This window comes from Petromyzon marinus, chromosome 30, assembly GCF_048934315.1.
Source record: "Petromyzon marinus isolate PM22_M1 ecotype Great Lakes invasive population chromosome 30, UKy_Petmar_22M1.pri1.0, whole genome shotgun sequence".
NCBI classification, from domain to species: domain Eukaryota; kingdom Metazoa; phylum Chordata; class Hyperoartia; order Petromyzontiformes; family Petromyzontidae; genus Petromyzon; species Petromyzon marinus.
Window position 1 is genome coordinate 3,372,549 of NC_133696.1, and position 18,970 is coordinate 3,391,518.

The following is an 18,970-nucleotide window of genomic DNA, read 5'->3' on the forward strand; positions in this document are numbered from 1 at the left end:
TCTATGATGGCTGGCGCCAAGCTGCGCCACACGCCCTCCCCCGCAGGGCCTTTTGCTTCAGATTCCGTTCCGATGACGTCGTACGTCGTCAGAATGGGAAAGGCTTAAACAGTGGCAGGGAGTCGACAGGACGGATGCCTGGAGGAAAGGAGTTGCAGACCAAGCGTGCAGTAGCATGGGCGACCTCTCTTCATCACATCTGAACTGGTCCTGGCTTCCACTTTTTGGTAAAAGGATCGAGGCCTCCTCCATGGCCTTCCCACGCCATGTTGGTGAGATGAATTGTTTGACCATACTTCACCATTCTGGTGAGTGCAGGTTTGATGAGGTGGGGGAAAGTACCCAGGACACGTTCAGGCACCCCCCCCCCCCCCCCCCGTCAGCGACATCAGCTTTGGCCGGGACTCAAACTCAAGTCACCAGGTTCACAGAGCAGTGCGCTAACCACTTTGCCACCGCTCCTCCCAAAGTACTCTACAGTAATGTGATTGAGGTGAATAGAGAACAAAAACAAGGTCACACACAACAGAATGTGACGTCGCTGATAACGCTCATCTTTCGAATAACCCGACACACGGAGCACGAGGAAGACCTATGTGTGGTACTGACTGGTATTTATTTACAATAAGTCCGTGTGAGTACTCGGCCGGTCCACAATTTTTCCACCCCCCCCCTTACCCCATCCACCCTAACCGTGTAGGGTTTTACGGCAAGATTTTTGCTCGACTCACTGAAGTTCCAACACACACTTTGCTCTATAATGGAATTAGTAAAACATTTTTTTTTATATCTGGGCCAACTTTCCCTTAAAATGTCTACATGCCACGAGCAATAATCCAGGGTGGATTGAAGTGGCCATGACACACATCACAAAGTCCTTTTTAAAAAATATAAACTACACAATAATAATGATAATGCACAGCGAGGTATCAAATGCATTCAAGAACACATTTGGTTGAAGCGAGACATTTTTAAAAATAAGTGTGAATTACAAAAAAAAAACCTAACAAAATAAAAACTAATGAAGTTTTTATAAATGTTTGCTTTGCTGTCTCGCGCGTCGGTCTGAGTTACAATTCATTTTTTTGTGTGTATTGACACCCTTGTCTTGGGAGACCACCGACGGAAATACGAACTTGATGCAGCGGTAAGAGATGTGTTATTCTTTCAACCAAAAAAAACTTCAACGATAATTAAGCTGACGGTTCTTGCTTCGCTTTGTTCCTTCCTCGAAGGTTCTTCCTGCAGTCTGCTGCAATGCGTCGCTAAAACACAAACATGAACTTTATAGTTTGATTTAAAGCTTTCGTGACTGCAGGGATTCATATTCTTGGTTCTTTCGGTAAAGTCACGTAGAAGGGAAACAATAAAATAAATACATGAACTTTATAGTTTTCTGTCAAGGAATGCAAAAAAAAGACTTTATAGAGGATGTAGCGTAACAAAAATGTATTTAGTATGTGCAGTTTACACGTTTTGTACGAGTATACAATAGATTTCATACCGCACGCGGTAATAAATAATTTTGGCGCAGAATTAATAAAACTGCACTGAACTATTTATAATCCAGATATTAAACTGCTAATGCAATTCCATGCATTCCACGTATGAATTCAATACACAATTAGAAGGCTTTAATTAGATTTATATGCATGCCTTGTTCAAAGATACATTACAAAGATCAAACAAATAAAATAACAGTCAACCCACACTTGTGAAAACTGCTCATTTAGGAACACATTTTAAATTAATAAAAATGTGTGTGTGGTACATTGCTCAATGTTCATCAAGTCACTCCGTTAAGCCTTTAAAAACACAAATCATGTAATTTTAAAAATATTTTTGCAAACGTGTCTTTGTTCCACACAGACGGTTATATAGCGAAAAAACCCCTAAAAAAACCGGGAATATGAATGCCATATACATTAAATTATACAAATACGGGGGTGGGGGGGGGGGAACGGTGGTATAAGGGTTAGTGCATGGTGCTAGAAACTTTGTTAATCGAGTTTTATTCTCTACCATGACTATAAATAATCAGTGGCGAGCGGTGACTGAACCTGGCCTGGGCACTTTCCCAAAGCTACACTGATGAGTGTGGTGAAGTATGGTGAAATAATCCTTCATGCCCAACACGATGTGGGAAGGCCTTCATAAAGTAAAGGGCTGTAAATATTCAGCAAAGCAATAAATGATTTACCTTTGTCACAATATTCGCAGCGGCTTCTGGCTAACCATCGAACAAAGACGGTCACCGCATCGCACGCTTTCAGATGCGCTTCTGCGGCCGTCTGGAACGCTCTCTTCCTTCCGATATTGGGAAACCACTGGAGCTATGCACTTTTACATGTACACTGAAAACGAATTTCTCTAAAACTGCTTTTTGTGGTGAGTTTGTTGTCCTTCCACCGCACCTCCGATTAGCACAGTTGGCTGAGTATGGTGTGAAAGAAGTTCAACATACGCATGCACATTGTCAAACAAGAAAAAAAACACCGTGTGCAATTTGCCAAAAGCATAAACCTTCCCAAGCATTGTTCCTTACAGCATTGCTCTCAATGCCTGTTTAAGTACGACCTCACCCCCTGGCACCCACCCAACACCATCTGCTTGACCCTCACAGATCTCTGTCCGTTGCACCTGTTGCTGAGAGCGAGATCTCAAGTGATGAGTAACATAAAAAAAACTCGAAGTGCGAAAGCCAATGAATCCATGGGAATTCTTATCATTTTGGAGATGCTAAGCAAAGTTCATTGCGGTTAATACTGCAGGTGCAGTAACCCAACAAAAATGCGCCACCATCTGCTTTCACAGTGGACGTTCGAGATCCCCGCGACATCATTCGAACGAGACCGGGGCCGCGTGCGCTGGAGTCACGACGGTCTTAAGTTGCCAAATTAAAAAAAAACCTCGCAAATTTACCGACAGTAATTGTTTAACGCCGCATAGCAACCACGGCCCTCGACAGTGAAAAACTACCGCAGACTACGTCTGTGAATCATACAGCACCTTCGCGACAAGTTCTCGCGCCGCAGGAAGTGACGCCAATACCAAACGTCCAACTGTGACGATTTGATTTGACTCGAATTTTTAGCCGCTCCTCAATACCTCCGCTCTTCCACTCTCGCTGCGCTGCGCGGACGCGTTCCGACCCAGAACGCAGGTTGACACACAATACGCTCAGATTTACTGGCGGACGAGAAAATGGTTCTGCTAACGCGGGACGTTCACAATGGTGTGGGGTGCTTCCCCCCCCCTCCCCCCTTTTCAATGCTTGAGGCCACACGTGGGACATGGTGCCTTCTGAGTCAAGAATCAAGTTATTCTTGGCCTGGATTTTTTACTTCCTCCCATATAAAAGAGAATATCAAATAAATAAATGTGTCCCCATTGGCGTGCTTTTCCAAGCAAGGCTTTTTGCTCCAGAGGGAAACTGCAGGATATTTAGGTGCTCTGTATAAATTCCCATAAAAAAAAAAACATTTCTATTTTGCTTTCTGTCTGTGACAAATGACAAGATCTTTCAAGCAGTTTTCTCATGAAAAAAAAACACAACACAAAACTCCGACCAAAAAAAAGAGGTGGGGGATTTGAGACTTTTGTTGCTGCGTGTTCAGCACTCGACTCGTTTGGACAACTTGGGAGACCTCTTATGGAAGTGGAGTTTTTTTGTTTGTTTGTTTAAAGAGGCCGCTCGCTGACATTTTTCTTCTTGGTTTGCTCAAAATTGGCCCACTGACCTATTTGTTATTACAGGCCACGAAAGGGGGGTGTTTTGCTTTTCTCGTTAAATATGGGTGGGTATAAGTAGAGGCCGTTTGTTAAGAAAAAAAAATGTTGAATGAACCCAGTGGCAGCAGGAAGAGACATTGTGTGGCGGTGTTCAGACAGCAGGGACGATCGAGAGGTGGTATATCAAAGACGGTGGTCACCGCATCGCGCGTTTTCAGACACGCTTCTGCGGCCGTCTGGAACGTTCTTCCTCCAGATTTTATAAAGCCGCCGGGGCTACGCACTTTCAATTCCAGATTAAAAACTAATTTCTTTAGAACTGCTTACTGTGTTTAGTTTGTTGTCCTTCCCCCGCACCGACGATTAGAAGCTCAGCTTGCATACGTAGAGTTGTCACCTAATCAAATATACTTGACTTGTCTTTTTTCAGAGCCATCGCAAAACACCGACACGATTTTAAGAGTACGTGCATTCATTCAGACATTCAGCCTGTTGATACCTAATGATCGGTCCTCGCATGACATCATACATGCATGCTCAGCGGCGTGGCGTGGGTGGCATCGTCCTTGGTGCAAGATTCAATGGGCCCTCCTGTCTGATTCCCACCCCCCCTCTTCGTAGCCCAGAACGTCGTGGCCCTCAAGGCCCGCGAGTCCCCGGTTGGTCGTTGGACCGCCTGCACGCTCGATGGTTAAAGGCACCGGTGGCCCTGCACTGAACATCATTCAACACTCCACAGCTATTTATAACATGTAGTTCGCTTTGGCGACCGATATTATTCATAGGAGGTTTTTTTTTGGGTTAGATCACGTAAAACATAAATGTGTTGTTAAACCCGCCAGTCGAGAAGCTGCTGGCTGATTAGTAACAAGGTAGACCGTGTTCCGTGTTTACTTAATGCTGGGGGACCTTTATTTTGATGACAGCATTAGCATGGTCACCCCGTGGTTGCGTGCATTTTTCTCCGGCTCCTCCGGTCTTTTCCCCTCCACATTCAGCAACGTGCGTTAAAGAGTATTTGGCTGAAATTTCATTCCGCACGATAAGCCACATCCTTGGGCTATCATTTGTGGCCAGATCGCTTCTGAAACAGTCATGTAGAGCTCAGTGGGCCTCAGCTGTTGGAAATAAAAGGAGGCAGCATTTTCAGGGATAGGCAGTGCCCTTGTTCTGAGCTCAAATATTTGCTCTGCCACCACTGCTTGAACTTGTATGCAAGATCATTATGTTGCAAGGGACCATTTTGAGTAAGGTAAAATATAAGCCCAACTTCGTCTACACTTACAATGTCTGGTGACCCACCAACATCTGTTTAACAAGCCTGACTCTGCTGATGAGGCTCGGAAGGACAAAACCGGTCCAGAGTTTGCTGGCTGAAACAACACGCTGCTGGATAATATTGGTCTGGAAAGCCAATAGACCGATGGGACTGAAACATTATTTTTTATTTATACGTGCGGTGACAGAATGGAGCACCGTTTGCACTGCGATCAGTGTGGGGGTAGGCACGAACGCAAAGTCCTTGGACAGATGATGCAGGAAGGCGGTGTGCACTTGTTGACGAAAAAGGAGCCAAGGATGGCAAACGTGCCAGCCACAAAGCTGCTCGCTGGACCAAAGCGGCTTCGCACAGATGGGACGGATTAATCCCGAGTGGAATCGGTCCACTGGACCCACTGACACTCTCACCAGCTGCCCTGCGCCCGCAGTCACTACAGGCAAGGAAATTGAAACGCCGATGCCAAAAAAACACCACGGGGTGCAATGATGCGGCAATCAACATCCATTCTTTATCTCATGACAAGTGCATCGAATTGCTAAATTATGGGGCTTTTTCCTCCATTCAAATATGTTGTATATACTGCGATGAGTTCGTGCGACCTTTCCTGCTACTCAGCGGCCACTGCATTCACTACAATGTAAAAACGAAATTCTAATTCCTGAATCAAACCCTGCAGCTGAATTGTGACAATCAATGGAAGCTTGGGGAAGGGCAAGCATGATACCCATATATAAATCAAACCCATGAAATAACTACACACACATAAAATACATACAAGTAGATTTAAATAAGTACACCTAAATAAATTAAATATCAAGTGGCTAGTATTAAAAATAGCTCGTAAACTGAACCAAATTAACTAAACAACATCGTACAAAGGTCAGAGAGGTAATGACTATACACTTATTCAACAGTCAGTGGTACTTTGAGCACATTTAAAAAGCAAGGCCTCTTGTAAATGACAGCGACTACATGCTCAAGTGACGTCAGAACCGGTTCTTCTATGATAGGGTAGAGGGGCATTTAACGAAGCTTCACCGAGCCGACAATCACGCAGGCATCCAGCCAATGTTTTATTTTGTAATCCGTGCCATCTCTTGAAAGAGCCAAGAACATCTTCGTTTAACCGTGCGCCGTAATAGCTTTTATTCTGCTTCGCCATGGCATTTTATGTGGAACCCGTGTTTATGTCACGGCATCGGATTTCATGGGAGACGCGATGTGATGCAGAAGAGGCCCCCCCCCCCTATCCCCTCCCCAACAGAAAAAAACTCATGGGACTTTGAAATCCAACTTTATTGTTGGCGGGCCGTACGTTAATGTAATCCTAGCCTGAGCTCAATACGAATGAGCACGTGCTAAGGCTTGAACTGACAATTATACAGCTTGGGAGAGTCCACAAAGTTTAATGGTGATTTATGGAATCCACAACTGCCCCTTGTGGATTATGCCACCCCAATGCGCCCGTTGACACATTGACCCAGAGGGTGGCAAAGTGTTCTCCTTATCTCTGCGCCATCACTTCACCCATCAAACCCCACCGCTCTTTACTGACCAGCTGCCCTCTCCCCCTCCCCTCGACTCACTTGTCATTCACACCGAGCAAAAAGAAAATACAATGGCCATCATTTGTCCAGGAAAAGCCTCGCGCAAGACCCTTTTTTTCAGGAGCATCCTGGATTGAGATGTTTGGCCAACTTTTATGAATCATTGTTTGAATTCACGTGGGAGGAAGCCAGAGTACTGTACAGTACTTCGAGAAAGCCCACACATTTGAGGGTGAACACTCAAAGCTCCACGCAGATTCAGAAATCCGTTGCTGTACAGTGATCACCTGGCCACCTCACGGCCAAAGCTTACCACAAAACTGGCATCACCAGACAGGCTCACGTTCAAGTACCATGCCTGCTTCACTGTCGAAATGTGACAAGATCGGGCACATTTCAGAGCGATTTTTGTTCGATAGTGTACTTTCCGGGACTTTTGACTGCATCGTGAAATGTGTTTTTTTAAGTGCCCACGTTATAGGACCCCCCCCCCCACTTCTGTGTTGATGTCTCGCAATTACGACCATTGGGAGACGTCTGTTGCCCACAGGGGCAGCGGCGTCGCTGTGGTTGGCACAGCCCTGGTGCCCAAAGCAAATCGAACTGCGTGGGCTCCCGGCCTCCCCCTCTTCGTTGCCCGGCACCTAAGCCCCCTCCCGGCCCATGGGACCCGGTACAGTTGCACCGCCTGCACGCTCGCCAGCTACGTCACTGCCTGGAGGGCCCCGGTAAGGGCACAAGTTGCCTTTTTTCAACCGTGCTACCTGTTTAGCTTGGGGGGCCAATTCCACGAAAGGTCACGGCATTCAAAGGGGTTGAAATGTGCACCGTGACGTCAACTGCCTCTTCCACCAGGCTGGGGGGGGGGAGCTGTAGCATTAAAACACCACAGCAGGAGATTCCGAAACCAGCAGAGTTTAACTTCAACTCGCCGAACCTCAGCGGATGAACACATTCCGGACAACGGTCGTCTCATTGTACCCTCTGCCGTCTAAAATAACGTGGACCAAAAAAGTCTTTGATATGTGGAGTCGGTGGAATGAAACACGGCCGTGTGCACGATAGACGCAGCAAGGCACAGTGGAGGGACCGATTCAATGGTCACAATTGTGCCTCTTTCTGCCTACGCATCACCTTTAGTGCTTCTTATTACGCGTATTACGTTCAACTGCATGCAAACACGGAGGGGTTCGTTCCAGATAACCTACCCGACCGCGTAGCTTGTGGAAGGCTGCGGCAGGGAGTGGGGAGGGAGAGTGCGGGGGGGGGGTGGGGGTGTTTGGGGGGTGCAGGACGGATGGGGCGCGCGGACGAGAAGGGAAGAAAGCCACTGGGTTCGTGAGGACTACGGTTTGCTACCTTTGCTGGCTTTCCCAGACTCATCCTTTTGTCGAGGTAGCTGTGCGGATTAGTCTATTACGTCTTCCCGAGGACCATTCAAAGTCCAGATTTATGTCAGTCGTGTAACAGTGCATCGCTCGAGACGAAGCATTCACATGTAGTTCCCTCTTTCTAGTTTCGTGAGATCTTATTCTTCCCGTCCACTCTCTTTTTGAATCACAGAGGTGGCAATCGCAGTTGGGGAAACCCAAATCGGCTTCGGCCCAGCTAAGGATCGGATCATTTCAGGTCCGGCACAAGCACGCCAACACGAAATATGAGTCATGCACACGTGGGTGTGCAGTTGCTTAACACACACATTTGCGTGGTTGGCTACGTACGGTGCGAAAGAAATACGTAAACGTGAGCTGCGGCACATCAGAACGATTATGACTCTGCTCACACTGCAGTCATGCAGTCAAAACAAAGCATAGCATGCGTGTGTGCGTGTCGCTCCTGCAGTGTTGTCATGGATGGTCCCAGCCACACCTATGTGTGCTTAGATTTTGGATGGATCAGACCGTGGGGGATTGGGGAGCTCATTGTGAGACGTCAACAACAAAAACCAGACACTGCAGGAAATGTTGATTGTGCCTCAGCAGGGAGACAAGGTAGGACCCCCCCCCCCCAAGCTCACTCTACCGCAGTCCAAGTAAATTCTCCCTCTTTAGATAAACATTCCAAAACAAAATAAGGGAAGTCAAAGTCTTTCCCCAGCGGGATGGGAACATCCGCAGCAAACAGAACGGTTGACGGCATCTCGGAGGATCAATCCGGCAGGTACATTTTCAAAATCAATGTGCGAGAAACAGAACGCTAAACAGTCCTGAGCAGTCGGTAAAGGTGCAGTCCTGCAATATGTTGCTCAACAAGCCACTGTTGGTGGAACAGCCTCCTCTAGTGGTAGGCCTAGAGAGCCTCCTCTGCAAATGGCATTTGGCCTACTCTTCCGTACTTGCCAAACGTCTTGGAGGAGGTGGAATTGCCCACACTTCACCCCACCGTACGCGGCATGCCAAGCGACTAACTTTTCTCGCGTATGAAGAGTTTAAAAAAAAAGGTTTGTCAAGTGTACAGTTACATAAAACAATATCTCCGATCAGCACGGCTGGTTACGTAAGGTGCAAAAGAAGTTCAACGTCCGTACACACACGTACATATCTGAACTGCTCTAGGAACACGGTGACCCAACCATGACAGCCGCACTCCCCACCTCCTTCACAAGTGAGGGATGGTCAAGCATCTATGGTCGACACATTGTGAGGGGAGGCTTCCATCCAGCAGTGAACTGACATTATTATTGTTATTACTGATGGCAACACGATGCGAAGTCATCTGTAACCCATCTATGTTGCGGTGCAGGAGCAAATATGAAAATCCAGACACAAAACTTGCACAGCACAAACAATGCATAAAGATGGCAATGGCATTTTAAGCCAAAAATAGAGCCTTACCTCGTATAATCTCCATTGGCCTCCTGCAGAAGGGGGGAAAAAAGAGAGGAACATTTTAAATGTCACGCTTTTCAAATCGTGGTTTATTATTTTATTTTCTGTTATTTTGCTAAAAACAACACAACGTTGTTTTTGTTTCATTTCTTGCGGTTGGTTTTAAAAATCACATCATTCTCGTGAACGCGGCAAAGAAGGGTTTATTTTTGTTATTCGCTTTAGGAAGCCTGGCATTTAAAAGCTGCATTCTCAGACACGAGCTTCGGTGGGAAATAAGCGTAGGTGGCCGCGTTTTGTTTTAAACCCCACTTAAACGTAGCGCGGTACCTTTTCAAACGTCTGCGGTATACGCGTGGGTCAGATGAAGTCCGGTTGGATTGTCGGGGCTGATAAGAGTGGCCCTCTGTTTATGAACTCCTTCCCTCGACTGTTGAACCAGCACCCCCTTCCCAATCCCGTGCCCAATGCCAAACACCTCATTGCTACTTACCTTGTGTTATTATTTCAATTCCAGTTCTTTTTTACGTGCAAAAAAAAGAATCTACATTTCAAGCTAAATCAAAACTATATTTTCCACACAACTGGTTGCAATACGGATAATTATACTCGGACTTTAATGACCAAATTGCCTATAGGATTGCAGCAGCATTGTGTTTCAACCATTATACCGCAGTATACCGGGATATATTTGTTTTAGGGCGGGGGTCCCTAAAAATCTGAGGATACCGGCTGCAGCCCCTAAAGCCCCAGCGTTCATCTGGCCACGAGTATCCATTGCATGAAGAAAATCTCTTCGCTGCCTCAGGACCCAAGGAATCAATGTTCCACAGCAACCATGTCCGCGGTCATGTGACCACCCCCCCCCCCCCCCAACTTGGTCCTGGGTATTCCGCGGAGAAAGGCGCCGTTTGTGGGAGGGAGGGAAGGAAGGTGCGTGGGTTTGGAATGAACGCGCAGACACGGCAAGTCCCTGCGGTTGAGCGGCGTGATGATGTCGAGCAACCGGTGCAGAAACAATCGGTCACGCACCTCAAATGGCCATCGCCTGAACCTCGCCGCCGTGCCTACTTATTTCTTAAATCTTGGATGCTAAGCATAGCACCCCCCCCCCCTACCCCCAGCTGCCTGCAACTAAGAGAAATAATGATAGTACAAAGAGTAAAATAGAAGTTAAGTTGGTTATTGAATTAAGTGAAGTCTTCGGAGCTTGGGATTAGGGGAAGACGGGATGGAGTTCCAAAGCCGGCAACAGAGACCACGGACGAATGTACAGCAGAAAAAAACGGTGCGTTACGTGAACTGAGAGGGGGTTATAGGAATTTGAAAATATAGGAAATGGAAGGGGGGGGGAGTTCCAAATTGAAGCAATGCTAAGGGAGGAAGAAGATACAGTGGCTGAGCAGAGTTTGCCATTGACGAGTGAATTAGATCCCATTTGGCAGCAAATCAAGGTAGAGAAATGAGAGGCATGGGTGCTCGTTTCAGCAATGCTGTTGCGTGCCGTGGGCATGCACGCACACGGGCTGACACCATTTATTCGACAACCTTTTTCATTAAAGTGCACCACCTTGTGTTGTCTAGCTGCTGTGTGCAGCGATTGTTATGCTCCGTGTGCATCTCCGCCGCCGATTTCTGAATCAATGTGGACTAGTGGTTGGAAAAGCTGCCTACAATGTATGGCGCACACATTCTTCACACAAATACGCCTTACAAGTTGGTCGGTTTTTTTCCCTCTCTACACTTTAAAAAAACGTACAATTAAAAACCCACAAGTATGGCCAGCAGCCGAAGTGGACCGTGGCAGACGACGGTATACTGGGGGCTCCTTTTTTGGATACATTTAAGTGAATCAAATTTTCATTCATTTTACAAATGTATTGATTTAATTTATATACATATTTTGAATTACCACATCCTGTGCAAGCTAATGGTGGTAAAGGACATGTTGGCGGAGCTCCAACGCAATTAGAATTCGACTTTGCCACACCTGATAGACCAGAAAACAGGGCTCAATGTAAATCACCGGGACGGAAACCCAAAAGTTACCTTCAAAAAAAGGTCTCCCATGGAAAGGCAGTGGCGTGCAAAAAACAGATTTTACCCCATTCATTCATTTTCAATTTCTCTTCCTTTTCTCGAGGCCTTATTTATTATTTCTTCCTTTCTTTATTTCTTCGAGCAGCTGAGAAAACTGGCTCTTGATGCTGGAGGGGAGCTGTTTGTGGGATGAGCCTGACTTTTCACATCCCACTGGGGGGGGTAACCTGAGACCAGGTTTTTTTGGTGAGAGAGAAGCTGAGATTGCGAGAGTAATTCTAGACAGCTGTACAGGCCCCAGGGCCCCAAGGGTTATCGGGAGGAGAGTTTGTACATGCACTCTAACAAACAAAGGGGGCAAAAGTTATCTTTGAGTGATAGTACAGATATGTGTTTTCATACAACAACAAAAAGCTGTGAGGACGCCCCCGTGACTGTGTGCGCATTAAATACAACAAGCATTAAGAAATTATAGTTTAAAAAAAATGCTTTTATTACGTGTGTTTTATGTGACCAAAGAGATTCAATAGAACTCCAAAAAGCACCTGCCAAACCAGATTTTTCCGCATTGCCAAATTCAGGTGGGTGGCTCTGAGGGTAGCTCGCAGACAACATGATTAATCTATCCATAGACCAAGCAGACCACGATCCAGTTTTTAAAAATACCCTGGAGAATCTGGTTCTGCGCATCAAGCAGATGGGCGTGAAATGTGCTCGGGTCCTTAGGGCGGTATCATTTTCTCTCTCACAGCGATGCTTTACTTTAGCGATGTATGGGTCGGCCACAATCCTCCTGCCCGACACAAAGCCCAAATTTCCATGGCAACCAATGCACTGCATTCACTCTTCTACTTCGAGGGGGGACTTGGGAAGTGGACTACTTTGTTTAGAATCGCTCATAACAAGCGTTAGGATGACCCGGGGATGGAAGTCGTGGGATCCATTTGGTGTTTAAAGTTGATCGAATATGTTAGGATTAAACATTGACTTACGGGTTGTTACTTTTACATTGTTAATCACAAATCCATTTTAGTGTTTGTTCCACCGGCTATCGTGCCGTTGCTCGGGTGAATGTTTATCCTTAAATCAATTGCAGGGGCTCGGTGTGCGCGTGTGTGGAAGTGCGTGCTTCTCGGGGTTGTGTGCGCGCTTACACAAGAGGACCAGCTTCTGTTTGAGTGTGGTGTGAGCACCCCGAGAGCTGTGTGCGAAGCAGTGAAATGACTCGACCCATCAGCGGAAGCACACGATGCACCTAACGGCGGCGGTGCGTATTGTTGACACGATAACAATGCTGTATTCATCGCATGCCCTTAACAAGATGCCAACGGCGGGCGTGATGGCGAACGACTGACTTATTTGTATCAGAAAGAGGAGGAGGTTCGAAAATTTGGACGTCAGTGCATGCAGCAGAGTGACCTCATTATATCCAAGACTGATTCAACCCTCCAAGGACAAAGTGAGGGGATTCTCTCTTCTAAGCTTAGCCCCTCTGCAAGATATCCACAGTATCTATGCATGTTTTATTTATTTATTTCAGTTCCTGCATTTCACCGTGTGAAACCACATGGAGGCTTCAAGTCTCTGTTGGAAGGTTGACCTGCTTTGTCTACAAGTGACAAACATTACAGCTCAATGCAAACCTAATAAAAAAAAAACATGGAGTTGTGTTCTGGTAGCGGGCAACTGAGATCACGTGCATTTCAGTAGCTGTGGGAAATAAAAACATTTAAATTGGGGGCCTGAAGTAGTCTGTGAGGGCCCATTTAAACTACAGAAATGGGCCCATGAAGGCTGTTATATAATTAAGGGGCACAAAATGTGGCTTATTCCCTTCATCTGAACGTTTTGGATTCCTTAGGCCTAGTTTTCTCACATCCAAGAGTTATTTGACCCATATCTCAAATTAAAACTGAACTGCAGGCTATTTCAATATCGTTAATGATAGTCGCCATGCAATGTCAACATGGTTAGAGCAGGTTTTTATTGAAAGAGACTCCTCCAATGTGCATTGGAGGAGTCACTTCTAGGTAGATAAATAATATTACATTTAATTATTTATGCCAGCACGCTATTGTACTACCAGCATGCCCTTTGCACTTATTTTATGTAAACAATAATTTAATATAGCCAGATATTAGTCAACGATTTAATGACTGACATACATGATGAGGTGTCGTCCTCGGAGGGCAAGAGAGCTCAAAAATGTGGAAGTCAAATCAATGCTTGTTACTATAGAAAACACAAAAAGCAGCCAAAGTAAGTTCACCGCTGGATGAAGGCCTTTCTCAGCTGCCGCCATACCTTGTTTTGTCTAGCTGAGGGGTAAATAGAAAATATTTTTATATTACAGAAAAAATTGATTAGGCCTTGGAAACATTTCCATCTGGAGGTTTTCAGGAATGCCAAATCCAAATTTGACATTGGATGTATGAATCTGAAAACTTAAAACTAACAAAATGTGATTTTACACTTGCAAAATACGGGGACAATTTATGGCTTACTTTCTATAGTTTAACATATACATAAAAACTTTATATCCGGAACTTATGGAGATTTAGGAGAATATGACATCAGATATTGAAATCTAAAAACCTAAATCTTAGATTTTTGGTCCCTTAAAACTGGGGACTACATTGATGAACATATTTGTTTTTAAACCTAAACTTCTCAAGGGCTTGAAGGGCACTGAATCCAAATGTAGTATCCTAACTTTTTAACTAATTTATTTTGGTGTTTATTGAAAGCATGGGATACGAAAGCCAATAACAAAGCAGGCAAAGTCGACTACTACTGGTACGCAACACTGCACAGTATTGTACAAAAAACGATATGAGCATCGGGAAATCAGAGTGAATAGAGCTGTGTGGAATCTTCAAAACCTCTTGAGCATGATATAAAAACTCTTGGCCGTTTAAACGTCACACAAATTACGCTTGCACTACAAAAGTGGATGTGTGGAATGGGAGCTGACGTTGGATAATGCATCCAATCTCAAAACAACATTTCATTTCATCCACCCTTCATGCACGACCATAAATATAACACTGCCAGGTTTATGGATAAACATCCACAGACGGATGGCCGCGTAAACATAGCACACATACGCGCGGGCAGGGGGGGGGGTGACAGACTTTGCGCTAAAGACAAGTACAAAGCTTTACGAACGTGCTTGGGAAAATTCGGCGAAATTGCGCATGAGCAAAACCACAAAGGTTGATATGGTTATCGAGTGGTGGCAATCTACCAGAGAGACAGAGGAGGAGGAGGGGGGGGGACACACCACGCACCGTGTGTGTGAGATTAGAAGGAGGAGAAAAGTAAGAGGAACGTGGAAAAGATAAAGCCGGGAGAACCGGAGAAAGACATGATGGGGTCGGGGAGGTAATGCGACACGGGTAAAACAAACTAAAAGGCAGACAAGGAGCTCAGGAGAGCTCCAGCAAGGCGGAGATTTCGCCAAGCCAGCCCATCGTTGTTGTTCCTGCGCAATAGCGACGATAACTTTCCGCCGCAAATGTTGGGCGCTTATGACAAACGCAGCAATGTTTTTCACGCGCGCGCGCGGACGCACGGCGATTTGTGCGCGTGCGTGTGGTGTGTGCGTGCGCGCGGGTCCCGCACGCGCCGTGCGCTTGTGTTTTGTGATTATCTTCAGCTCACCTGCAGAATGTAAGCGGCAAGTTCAAAGGCAGTCTCGCTGTCCACCTCCAGCAGTCCCTGCGGAAAGGGAAATGTGAAAGTTTCCTTTAGTCTTCCTGTCCCGCGTACGAGCGTGCAGCAGCAGCAGCAGGCGAGCAAGCAAGCACACCACTTGGGGTGTTTCACTTCTACAGAGTGAGGAGTGAGAGAGAGAGAGTGCAGAGCGGGAAGAACCCAACCCCGCCTCGCTTCTTTCTCTCCCTCTGCTTTCCCTCCACCCCCACACACTGATCCTTCAAAAGGATGGCTTGAGACTCACTGGAATGTGCCACAACACACTGCAGGGGGTGTGGGCCAGCCTTCGGTGCAGTCGAAAGTTTAAATAGCCGAAATTTTAGCGAACACCTTTCAACAGCTAAAGCGATCCGGCGATTGTTGGTTGTCTCAACAATGTAGCTGCCAGCCTAAATAAGTTTGCATGCTTTTTTAAAAAAAATTAAAAACAACTTTTACAATACTCTTTGTTTTATGGGCTCACACATGGTACATTCCGGCCGTGCTCCTGACTTGCAGAATGAGCCACTGCATTCCTATGCATATAAACCCAACATGCTAGCTCAGCTGTAGGCATATTCATTAATTGAAGCTGGAAATGCATCAAAGTTAAAATTCCATCTCTCTCAACTGGTTGCTGGCCGGGGCTCCATCATTTCCCTCAGTGCTATACTTGGCTGAGGTGCTGGTTAGTTGGCTAGCTGGCTGACTGGCTGTCCAAAAACACCCCTCCAAACAGGCTCTGTATTTACACCAACTTTGCGCAAACACCGATCAGAAACAATGGGCCACTAAATGAAAAAAAACATCGGAAGGGCAATAATGGACACAGCTGAACCTTGCAGTCAACATATCCTTTAATTGTACGGGCTTTGAATGCCTGTATCCTCAGAATAAAAATCTTTTGACATTTTATTAGTAGTTTCCCCCCCCCCCCCCCTGAAAATCAACGATATGTATTTATTTGCCCGTGGCATATGTAGCAAGTGTCGTTTTGTAAATATCTTTCAGATTAAACTGAGTGCTGAGTGAGCTGTTAATTGCCTCGCCTGGTATACAGGAGGTTGTGGGTTCGATCCCGACCCTGATGAATATATATTTGGAGTTTGCTATGTCTCTCTCCCCGGAGTTGTGTGGATTTTTCTCTGGGTCCTCTGGTTTTTCCCTCCACATTTAGAAACATGCGTTTAGAGCATATACATTTTCACGTGATAATCCACTTCGTTGAGCTATAATTTGTGGCTAGGTCGCTTCTGAAAAAAATATATATAGCTCAGGGGGCCTTACCTGGTAAAATAAAAAAGTGTTAGGTTTAGCGTGCTGTGCTATGAATCCGGTGACCCGAGTTCGATATCTGGCCACGCCTGAAATTAATGCAGAATTATATCTGCCGGGCCTACCATATTCCTTCCTTTGCCAACCCGTAATGACCAGTTTGGTTAAGTATGGTAAAAAAAAAGCTTCATCGACATTGGTAGATTGAGAATGGCTGGGATTTATCAAAGTGTTCTATATTATTTGTGTGCTTGTGCTTTGCACCTGACACCCGCACAACGATAAAGTAATCTCCTTTAAAATTGCATGCGTGAATACATTTAATTAGAAACGGAGGATGAATTAGCGTGGCGGGTTTTAGCCACATTGATATATATAGCCATTTCATTGAGACAGCGATATTAATGGCAACAGCAACGAGACCAGGAATTTGACGAGAATCCGAGAGAAGCGGAGAAATAGCTGAACCAAAATAAAAACAGAAGGAAAAACAAACCCAGCGGCCATCCAGGCCCGGCCCAGTTCGACTCCACTTGCATCGTGAGCGACAGACTTTCTCGATATCTGGCTTGATTTTGGTAAATTTTAAACTTGGACGTTCCCACTTAATGCCAAAAATCCTAAATATGCCTTAGCTTGGCATAGCTCTAAAGTAATACATAAACGTAATACGTTTATAAAAGTATTTTTTTTCTCTCTTTTGAAAGTCGAAATTAAGATTATTATTGTTTACGCGTCCACATTCTAGCGTGCATCGTGTGTACTGTGCGTTCCTGAGCAGAGTGCAAGATTACGAGCTGAACAATTCTCTGCAGCAAAAATTATTTTACAGATTGTTTTTTAATCCGTCAGGAAGCGAATAAGCTTAATTTATAAACGAGTGACCTGACCGATGAGATTTAAAGTCTCCGTTTAAAAGGGAAACCTGATTCCTGAAAGCAAAGACGGTACATATGCGGTAAAAATTTGGAAAACAGACATGACACAGTGTCAAAATAATAATTGATAATAAAAAAAAATCCCTTTACGTTTGGCAGAGACAATAAACGTTTAAAAAAACCATAAGCAATATAAAGCTTAAAGCAGAAATCTAACTTTCAATAAGATCGATCCTAATTAATATTAGGCAGGATGTATTGTTGAAAAACACTTACATTCGTATTGTCCATACAAAGAGTCAGACTGTGCGAGCAATTCGATTGCTATGTTTGGGAGGTACACCTATGCTGATGTACGTATGTATGTTGAACTTCTTTCGCACCGTACGTAGCCAACCGCGCTAATCGGAGTTGTGGTGCAAGGACAAACAAACTAAACACAAAAAGCAGTTTTAAAGAAATGAGTTTTCAATCCAAATGATTTAAAAGTGTGTCGCTCCAGTGCCTTCCCTAACATCGGAAGGAAGAGCGTTCCAGACGGCCGCGGAAGCGCATCTGAAAGGGCGCGATGCGGTGCAGCCGCGCGATGCAGCGATACACCTAAGCATACACGCACCTAAACGTACAACATACGAATGTCGTCTCTGGTGCAGTCGGTAACCGTCCCCAGGCGCGACTTGTGCCCGTGTGGAAACGGCAACGGTTGGAGAGGCCTTCATCCAGAAGTGAATTGATAATGATCGATGATGATAATTTTTTTCCCTACAATAAGGCAGCGTTGATGATGAATGTGGCGAGTGGTCTTGTTGGAGTTGCGATCGCAAGGGGGAACACACCAGCCAACTCGGGCCCGTTACATTTTTTTTCTAGGGATGCAGCAAATCTTGAAGTTAGGAAGCCAATCCAAACATAATGTTTTTGTTGATACTGCATTGGCAGTGGTGCAACAGCATGTATAACTAAAGGTCGACGCATGTATCAAGAACACTGCCTTAAAAGGAAATAATTGGAAATAGGCGACGTTTTGGTCAAAGAAGAAGGTGCCTTGCTTGAAACGCTGCCTATGAAATATATTTTTAAATTTCCCCCCTTTTAGAGTGAGCAAAATACAGGTCTATAAACATGACCAACTATAGTAGAGTATTCAGTTGCGACACATTTTTAGACGTTTAGAGTATTCGGCTGCTAGAGATTTCCACATAATAAGCCACTTTGTTGAGCTGTCATTTGTGGCCAGGTCACTTCTGAATCAAGAAGCTATAAAGCTCAATGGGCCTTACTTGGTAAAATATAAAACAAATGTGCTTAGTTTATAGTTCAGTATAATCTCTATGCAGGTGCAAAAAGAACAACAAAAACAACCCAAAAGGGCATTTTAGGTAACGTTCCTCCCAAGTGGCAGCCTAAAGGTGCTAACTCAAACGGACAGACGAGCTTCTATGAGGCCACGAGGTGGGGGGGGGAGAGAGAGGTGGGGGCTCAAGTTTTTGCGCAGGCCTGGGGCCCAGGCCCTGGGGAAAGAGAAACGCAGCTAAGAGTTCCTTTAAAGAACCCGTGCCTTGGAAATAAGTGATACCAGCCGCCAAGGTCTATTTGAGGAAGCACATCACAGAAAGGGGGGGGGGGGATAAAATGGGAAAAAAAAACGAACGCAACCGACGCCCGCTCCCTTTTGAAATGTTGCCACGTTTA

At 45.4% G+C, this 18,970-nt stretch overlaps 1 protein-coding gene across 7 annotated transcripts in view; it reads right to left on the bottom strand.

Annotated features, from left to right (window-relative positions):
• LOC116947471 (FERM domain-containing protein 4A-like) overlaps nucleotides 1-18,970 on the bottom strand; it is a 267,383-nt gene that overhangs the window by 74,501 nt on the left and 173,912 nt on the right. For all 7 annotated transcript variants that reach the window (XM_076070623.1, XM_032963258.2, XM_032963259.2 and 4 more), the window contains exons 6-7: nucleotides 15,093-15,149; nucleotides 9,396-9,418 (exon numbers count right to left, since the gene is read on the bottom strand). In XM_076070623.1, the coding sequence (XP_075926738.1) occupies nucleotides 9,396-9,418; nucleotides 15,093-15,149 (80 nt within the window). The remainder of the gene's footprint in view (nucleotides 1-9,395; nucleotides 9,419-15,092; nucleotides 15,150-18,970) is intronic.